Genomic DNA, 9651 nt, shown 5'->3' with positions numbered 1-9651 from the left:
TTATTTTCATAAATATAAAATATAATTTATATATTAAAATATTTATTTATATAATTTTAAATTAATGTAATTTATATATTAAAATTTATAATATTTATTATAATTTATAATATATTATTATAAATTTTATTCATATATAATAAACATTTAGGATGTATTAAAATACTCGTAGTTATATAACAACCCTCGTTCATTTTACTATTTATTTGTTTCCCGTTTTCGTATATTTTTTCATCGAAAGGATTACCCGCCCTCCATCAACTACAAAAGTTACTACTACGGCCTCCTCTTCACTTTGGAATCAAAAGATTTATTTGCGGAGCACAAATTTTTAGAGAGAACTAAAAATATTTAAAACTAAGAAGAAACATAAACTTGAGCCAAAATTGGTTATCGTTGATTCGAGAGAACTAAGAAGAAACATAAACTTGAGCCAAAATTAACCAAAAAAATTAAATTAAATTAAGAATTCAAATCATCCAAATTCACCTTAAGCTACTTGAGACATTTTCCTATAAATTCAATTGACATATATAATAACAAATGAATAATCACATTTGCCAAAGTTCGACAAATAACATTTGACAGCTGCTGCCATGCCCATTATTATATTCAACAAATAATCAGTCTTTCAAAATAATTATCGTCTAAGTCTTGCACAAAGGTTATATATAATACAAGAAACAAATCAAATTAATTAATGTTTTCTCCAATGGCCAACAACCTCAAATGTGAAAGTGAAACTTCAAACGGCATTTGCAAGTCTCAATTAAGGATCAAAAGTCATCTTCTTCATGATCCATAAGCTTCCACGAACCATCATTTTGTTGAACCATACCCTTATTCTTTTCGATCCTCCATGAAACTGGTACAAGGAGCTCATCTTTAAGAGCATCCAAGGACTTATTAACGAGTGCAATATCGCGATGAACCTCGAGTTTGAACCCTCCTTTGCTCCCTTGTGTTCCCGCCACTCCATGCATGTAAGCCTCCAAGTTATGCCAACTAGAGGGATTCCCAGGACTCTTCAAGAACGTGGATTTTCGGGTATCGATCTTCAACTCCTCACCCACATCCGAATACCCGACAAGAGGGTAGTTTGGAACGATATCTAACTCGTTTCGAATGCGTATCGTAGTGAGATCTTTGAAGCCAGAAAAAACCTTCTGAAAGTTTGTGTCGCCAACTCTTGGGCTGGCAAACACAATGGCTGTGACTGGAGAGGCCTTGCGAGATGGATCAGTACTTGGCTTGTTGTACCCATTTGCGACAATGTCCACTGCGTTAAGGGTTGCAATTGCAGCACCTAGACTGTGACCGGTTATGGTTATGCTTATTTCCTCATTCTTATACAGATCCACCAACCTTCTCACCTCGCTTAAAACCTGCACATAATATCAAATATCATCATCAAGAAATCTCTGTCTAACACACTTCCTTATATAGTTAAGACTACACATCCCGAATGAAAAGTACGTAGAAGTGAATATTAATTTGTAGGTTATATAAGTTCAACAACTATCACTATGTTAAGACTGACATCCTAAATGTAAAGTTTATAGAACTGAAAATTAATTTATTGGTGATCCGGACTGACTTTAATATTATCTCTATAATGTGGAATTAAAAAAACAATATTCTGGCATTTCATTTGAAACAAACTCATGTTATCTCCATGTTGCTTAAAATCACTTTCTCTCATTAACATGTATATCATTAAAATTTTCGATTTCTTTGAATAGTAAAGTGTTTTTTTTAGGCAAATATCTATTTTTATATGGTCAATTTTTAAATTTTTTTTTAATAAAAAGTTCAAATCAGAATATAAATATAAAGTAAATCAGATTAATTTGATTCAGATCCTGATCAGAGATTTAACTAGTTGTATTATGTTCGTAGGATAATTTTTTTTAGATTAAATTACTATAAATCATAAAAAGAACTCTGAATATTTATCAAATAATTTTTTTCCTGATTTGTTATTTTTTTCATTAGAAGGAAAAGAAAAAAAAAAAGAGACATAAAAGGATATTTAATTTGATTTCAACAATTGAATGCCACTTAATTAAGTTTTATTATTTTATTAAACCATTAACACTATATATAATATATCCTATCCAAAATTTTCTTCTTCTCACGTATTTTTTTTAATCTTTTTTTTCATATATACCTATCTGAAAAATACATTCCAAAATCAACGGAAGATATTGTTATCTCAATTTTGTGTTCAAGAATCATTTTCATTCCTTTATATCATGCTTTACGAAAAGGGGATATCACAACATATTACTTCCCATCAATTGGAATCAAATAATAATTTCCTCAAGAATCAACCATAAATATCTTAAGAAAAAAAAGATAGAAATAGTTACCTGGCTTCTGGCACTGGTCTTATTAAAGGGAGAACGTGGATCTTCAGAAGTGTAAATGGAGTACCAACCCTGGTGCACTTTAGAATCATTGTTATTACCAAACACTTTAGGAGCAGGAACCAAAAGGAACTGAAGATCATTAACCCATTCCAAGGTCTGCACTGTCCCTCTCCACGCAATCACAATGTCCCTTCTCCCCAACGCAGCTTTCCCTTCATCCGTGGCCACCGCAACATACCCTATCCAATTCGATTCCCTGCTCCAAGCCTCCCTCGAAAGCGACTTTATGATGAAGGCTTCAGGGACGTCCATTTCCGACGTTGCGTACAGAAACTTGGTGACGGAATACGTGAAGGGGTTGCCATTCACCAAACCAACTTTGGAGAAGAAATCCTTCCTCGCGTATCTGCTGCTTCCAGCGTACTTGGATGCTTTCTCCGTGTTGAAAGCATCGTATGCCGCTTGAGCCATTTCACCGTAGTGTATGATGTAGCGGCGAAGATCCATGTCCAGAGGGTCTATGAGACCCTTCCAGTGTTTTTCGCCGCTCAGTTCTCGCCATCTTTTGGCTATGTTGTTGCTGTCCATCTTCTTCTTCTTCTTCGTACCGACACACTTTCTGAACAACGATGCCATCACATGTTTTATATATGAAACCAGAGAGAACTTGACCTTATATAATCCTAAATAATTAAATGGCCGGTGCTCTGACTTGCGAAAATTGAATATCGAATCGTGGGCTTAGGCTTATGGAGATTTAATTTGTTGTAACTTGTAAGTTCTAACCAACCATATATAACATAAAAATATTAATAAACTAGTTTCAACTGTATATAATAAGGTTATATATGTTTACAAGGAATATATATAACCAACTTTTCTATTGGCTTTTGAGATGAAATTGGTTTAATCGCACTTTCTTTCATAGTGTTATGCATTTAACTATTCTATTTTTAAAATTAAACACAATACACCTAATTTTTAAAATTTTTATATTTTACCACTTCATTAAATAACTGTTAACATATATAATTATGTTGCTGTTTATATCACACGTTGATCACTAATATAAATTAATCGAATGATATACACAAAAATAACATGCATAACATAATATATCAATAATTAATTAATGTATTATATCAACAATTATTTAACTGTGTTAGATGATAAAATTTAAAAAAGTTATAAAAGATGAGTAGAGAACGTTCTCCCATTAGTAATAATATCCATGTAATCAAATCAGTCAAATCTTTAAAATAAAAGTGAGAATGATAATGATGCTATTGAAATAAATGTTGTTTGTCGTATACATCATTCTTATTAAATGGAGTATTATTTATTTTCCCGCAAATCATGGTAAGAAATCAATAGTATTCTTTTAAGCAAGTGTTATCTTATCTAAACACCCAATCATCAATTGAATTAATATTAATTGATGGTTTTCAAGCCATTCTTTATTTCTTTACCCATGCCACCAGAAAAGAAGCAGGCATATATGTAATAATAATAATAATAATAATAATAATAATAATAATAATAGTAAGAACAACATAACACTCCAAATTTGAAGTTTCCTAACTTCATTTCGCAATTTGAAGACCGCAAGCAAAGGTTTCAGCCCATTAAAGCGGATCTTAGTACGTGGAGTAATGGCTGTGAAGTCGTGTTATGTAATTTACATTTCTTGCCCTTACAAGCTTGCCTTCAAAGATTATTCGTCTGTTGCAGGGTTAGCCGCCCTTGGTCCCACGTAAACTTGTGTTTGCAAACAACGAATTTTTATTTTCAAGATATGAATTATTGATGCATTCTATTGTATTCTGGCGCTGTTGTATTCTATTTGCTTATTAAAAAAATTATAAATAAAAAAATCATTGATGATGCAAACAAAGTATAAGCTCACTGTCTGTTTCATCTTCGAAAATTGAGATTCTCAGCAATAAGACTTTCAAAAAAAAATTTATATATAAATATATTTAGTTATTATTCAACGTCTTTAAAAAAATGTTTTCATTTTATAACCAATTACTATAAAAGAAATTAGCTATTTTATATCACATAAATGTTTTATATATTCTCACCTTTATAGGTGAAAGGGTTTTATAATCACTTACACAAAAATTAACACTTTAATTCTAAAGTACTATTACTACGAAGTTCCTGATATTAGCAAATAATTAAATTTATTCTATATATAAATTTAAAATAATTATTACAAATTAACAATGTTATTAGTACGTATTTGATAAATATATCAATTGACATAATAGTAAAGAGGACAAATTAACGTTCAGATTATCAATCAACCGAAACTTACATTTATAGTTATTTTAATGTAGGATTTTAAATAGGAAAATTAAAAGTGATTAAATTGAATTATGTAAAAAAATAATTATAGAAATTTAAAATTCTAAGTTATTAATGTTTATTATAGTTCATTTTCTTATACAGTTGTTATTCAGTATTATTGCTTTATTTTCTTTACTTAATGTTTATTATGGTTTAATCTTCCTTAACTTAATTTTTGTGAGTTTAACGTGATTGAAAAATGATTATGAACCTTTAAATTGAAGTAAAGTAGTTAATGATGTTTATCTCTATAAATATAGTAAATGCTATTAATTATTCATAAACTCTTATTCTTAAAGTTGAGTTCTTGATTAAGTTATACGAGGAATTGATAACTTAATCAAGGAACTTAGACTCCAAATTGTAATGAATTAAGGTTTCAATATATTTGTGAGTTTGATTGTTATTTTTGGATTATAACTAGATTGAAACTTGTTTGGAAGTATGAGAAGATGACTTTGTGAAGTTTAACTCCAATATATTTCATTGTGTTAAAACCAAATTTTGCATATAAGTGTTTGTAAAAATACTAAAAAGATTTTTTATATTTATCTTTGTTTATACTATTTCTTAATTTTTATAATCAATTAAAATTTTCATTCTCAATAGTTTAATTTAGTATATATAATTAGTTATTAACCTCAAGTATTATGTAAATTTTTTGAGAGACAATGTCTATACTTATCATTGAAGTACTTGTATGATTTGGTACATTTATCAAAGAAATAAGAACACATAATAAAAAAAATATTTTCAATGTATTCTAATTAAATTCTATTTAAAATATAGGGAAAAAATTACCTTACGACACTTCATAAAATTTGTTAATGCATTCTTTGTACCAACCGCGAATGATCGATGTAAACAGTTGAGAGTTTCCAAATAATATTCAATTAAAAACATATCAAATCATAAGAAGAAAAAACTATACTACTTCAATATTTCCTTTATCTTGTATATTATATCAATAAATAATAAATTATTGTAGCTAGTTTCACTTACAACGATCTCTTCTTTGGAGTAATTATTAATCCATTGATCTATAACTTAAACAAAGAAATTCAATAAATTCAAACAAAATAATGTTAATAAGAAGCAAAAAGTCTGCTAAATAATCAAAAGAAACGACAAAGCAGCTACATATACATGCTTATCAATTATCACAAACATATCAAAGATGAGAGTCGATCGTGTCTCATGATCAGTCACTGTGTATTACCATCTGCATTCAGAAAAGATAAAGTTTAAACGCTCAATTCCACCCGGTGGTACTTTTATAGTCCACTCTATATTTAAGACAAAAATTAAACTTTAATTATCTGATAATTATTTGAGTTATTAACGTTACTATTTATTATTATTTTAATCATTAAATATATGTCAATACCATCAATTTAATTGCACTTGTTTTAACTTCAAACTAATATAATTGTGAATTTGTATTTTCAAAATTTTATTTTATTTTTCTTAATTTTAAGAATTAATATAACAACATTTTTTTAATTCAAATACTAAAGTGAGTGATTAATATTTAATACTTATTTGAGGAGTTTATTTTTAGAAGAAAAAAATCTGATAGTTAATTTAAAATTACTTTATAAGTTAGTTTTTAAAACTAAAAGTATTTGAGGAAAAAAATATAAAATGATTGAGAAATTAAAGATGTAATCAAAAGAAAATACATTAAAATTGTAAAGATAATAAATAAATAAATAAATAATTCTTAAGTAAATAGATTATAAACATAATTCAACCTGACAAAATTAATATATATGGTGATAAATTAATAATTATTTTTTATTTATATATAAATTTTTAAAAAGCATATTATAAATCTAATTCAAATTTATAAAACCTAGTTATAAATTAATAATTATTTTTCTCTTAATTATTTACACGATTATAGTCATATAATATACATACATATATATCAATCATCATATGTCACTGAAGTATCTTTGTTTATCAAATTTCTTAATTTGATCAAATCAATTTTAATTAATTAAATAAACTAGAAAATATCTTATTTAACATGTCATGTACATTGGAAATTACTAAGTATAAATATCAATTGACCTTGCCATATATTATTAAGATTATATAGTTTTGTCTATCGTTGGAAATCTGTCCCAAGCATATTCTTAACCTTTTAAGTTACAAAGACAGTTTAACACATGCCACGATGACAAATTGAAGAAGGCAGGTATTTGCATGTCGTTGGTTAGATGCTTTGCGTATCTTGTAAAAAATAAACTAATCTTAAAGTGGTAAAGCTAAGTCAAGAAAAAGAAAGGGACTAGTATGTCTGTCTAGCAGGGATTTTTTCATGTCTGTATAAGACGTTAGGAACCACCTACAGTATACCTCTCAACATTTTACTCTTTTTTTTAAACTAAAATGATTAACTTTTTAAAAATATTGAGATTTTTTTTTTTTTTGACGAGATAACTTTTCTAATCGATGATCTTCTTTTGTATATATGGACTTGAAAATTAGATCATTGTCTCTCAACCATGTTATATCTATGCAGGTACTCATAAGATATTTTTTATTATACGAATATATATTCTTAAAGTGTGTAAATATGATTCATTGTGGTTTTAGAACCTGATTAATAAAATATTCTAATTAACTTATAAAATCATTTAATTTATATATAAAAAATGGCTACATGAAATAGTATTTAAGCGTACTGTTATAATACTTTTTTAAAGTAAATTACACATTTTTTTTACTAAAAGATATAAGTATTATATTAATCTTTCATGTTACGTTACAGAGTTCATTTTAATCTCACTTAATTTAATATCATCAAAGTAAATACAGATCTTGTCACATATTTTTTTATATAAACAAATTTATATAATGGACGTGCTAAATTAATGATAAAAATTAGCATACTAATAAAGAAGAGCAAGAATTTTTTTTTTATAAACAATAACATACCAATATATTAAGTTAAAGAATGTGATTATCTTTTTAACATTTATTAAAAGTTATATTATTTGTTTAATGTTATAAAATGTATATCTTTAGTGAAATTTTGTTTCTAAATTTATATCTATTACATTTTTATAATTATATATAAGTGAACATTAAATATATATATATATATATATATATATATAAAGGATTAAATAAGTTTTTTCCCTCAATTCTTAAAGAATTTGAATTTAGCCCCTCTTAAGTTTTTAGGCAATTTTTAGTCTTCCATTAATGTTTTGTCCATAAATTAGTCTTTGGGAGTAAGTATCGCTAGTCTTTGGGACTAACCAACCATATAGTAACTCATTGAAATGTTGATAAGTAAATATAAAAGAGAGAAGTAAATTGTAAAACCTACTATATTTGTGTAATTTGTTTAGATGAAGTTCACTCAAATTTTCAAGTGCAAGAAAATCCTAAAGATAACAAAAAAAAAAGTAAAATAAGATACAATAAAGTTATTAACAATATGTATTAAGGTATGTTAATAGATTGTAAATATGAATGATAAAAAAAATTAACAGATGAATGAAGAGGTGATAAGGTAAACTCAAAAGGGAGTAAAGGTGAAAAAAAGTTTGTATAGATCATGTAACAGTTACTCAAGATTTCTGAAGAAATGTAATAGAAGAAAAAAACCAACAAGTGAATGAACATGTGATTGGTAAAATGAATATAAAAAAGAGTTAAAATAAAGAAAACTTTGTATTATATACATTTTCATTATTATATACATTTTCTTATGATATTTTAATTTTTTTATGAAAAATCGTTTGTGTTCAATAAACATAATTCAATTTATTAAATGTTAATGAATTTAATTTATAATTAATAGAAAATATTTTAAAAAAATCGAATTCTTAAAAATTTTAAGAAGTAGAAACTTATTTAACCAAAATATAAATCAGGACCCGCTCTCACCTAAGGATGATGGAGAATAAAAAAAGCGAAATCACTCATGAAACGAAGAAGGGGGAAAAAAAAAAAAGGAATAAAAGACAACAAGAGTGCGATGAAAATTGGGGTTGGGAATTACTTTGGCCCCAAAAGATTGTAAACACAGAGGCTTAGTTAATAGTTACCTTAGTATTTTGTTTCGGCCCATGACAGAATCTTGTACAAGTATTGAACTTCTTCAAACACATTCACTTTAATGGGCTTCATCCATACATACATGAGCCACGAGAGCCTATTCCACGAAATTAATACAATTTTCTCTTTTTAGCATCTTATTTTTACATTATAAAAATAAAATATTTAAATTCAACGTCTTACATTAAAAAAGTTAACTTCATTTATTCTTTTAGATATTTATTTATGTTATTCAAAATAATTTTTTAATTTTTTTTTAAATAATTAATGAATAGAAACTTAAAAAGCATAAAAAAATTACAAGGTATGTATTAGAGTTAGAGTTTGATTGGATCCAAAAATTTACTTATATTTCAAGTTATTTAATTATGTTTTGGGATATATAATTTTTGGAAATGTTAACACACCGATGCTAAAATTTTGAGAAATTTATTAAAATTTACTTATATTTCAAATTATTTAAAACCCTAAACTTAAATCCTATATCTTAAACCAATTCTAAAATTTTGTATTGTTTATTTATTTTTTGGGACGTGAGATGTTTACTTTTTATCAAATAATAATAAAAATGGTAATATAATGTTGATGAAATATAAATATTTGAGGCTATTTGTAGGATTCATTTAATAAAAAAAATCAAATTATTGGATTAGAGGAGAAAAAAGGTGTTTAAATTGTAAAAAGTATAAATAAGTAATGTAATGACAAATTAAAATTCATTTCATCTGTGTAAAAAAATAAATAAAAAAATAGAAAGAAATGTTGGATGAAGATAATAATCATGCAATAGACATGCACACAAATCACAAATTAATATATGTTAAAATTTGTCTGTATTGCAACTCCCTCA

General features: G+C 26.4%; 1 protein-coding gene across 1 annotated transcript; it reads right to left on the bottom strand.

Annotated features, from left to right (window-relative positions):
* Positions 1–439: 439 nt before the first annotated feature.
* On the bottom strand, positions 440–3185 carry LOC109817762 (phospholipase A1-IIgamma). The gene is made up of 2 exons (XM_020383104.3): positions 2373–3185; positions 440–1385 (listed from the first exon to the last, which is right to left on the bottom strand). Exons 1-2 carry the CDS (start codon positions 3006–3008, stop codon positions 777–779), a joined length of 1245 nt encoding a protein of 414 aa, XP_020238693.1. The 5' UTR covers positions 3009–3185; the 3' UTR covers positions 440–776.
* Between the last annotated feature and the right edge of the window lie 6466 nt (positions 3186–9651).

Source organism: Cajanus cajan, chromosome 1 (assembly GCF_000230855.2).
Source record: "Cajanus cajan strain Asha chromosome 1, NIPB_CcT2T_4, whole genome shotgun sequence".
Classification (NCBI taxonomy): Eukaryota; Viridiplantae; Streptophyta; class Magnoliopsida; order Fabales; family Fabaceae; genus Cajanus; species Cajanus cajan.
This window is presented reverse-complemented; position numbering and strand designations above follow the sequence as displayed.

Bases quoted from the DNA above. Each gene is read 5' to 3' on its own strand.
- LOC109817762 (XM_020383104.3), bottom strand. From the start codon at position 3,008: ATGGCATCGTTGTTCAGAAAGTGTGTCGGTACGAAGAAGAAGAAGAAG. The intron at 1,386-2,372 runs GTAACTATTTCT...TATTATGTGCAG, and splicing joins AGACCAGTGCCAGAAGCCAG to GTTTTAAGCGAGGTGAGAAG.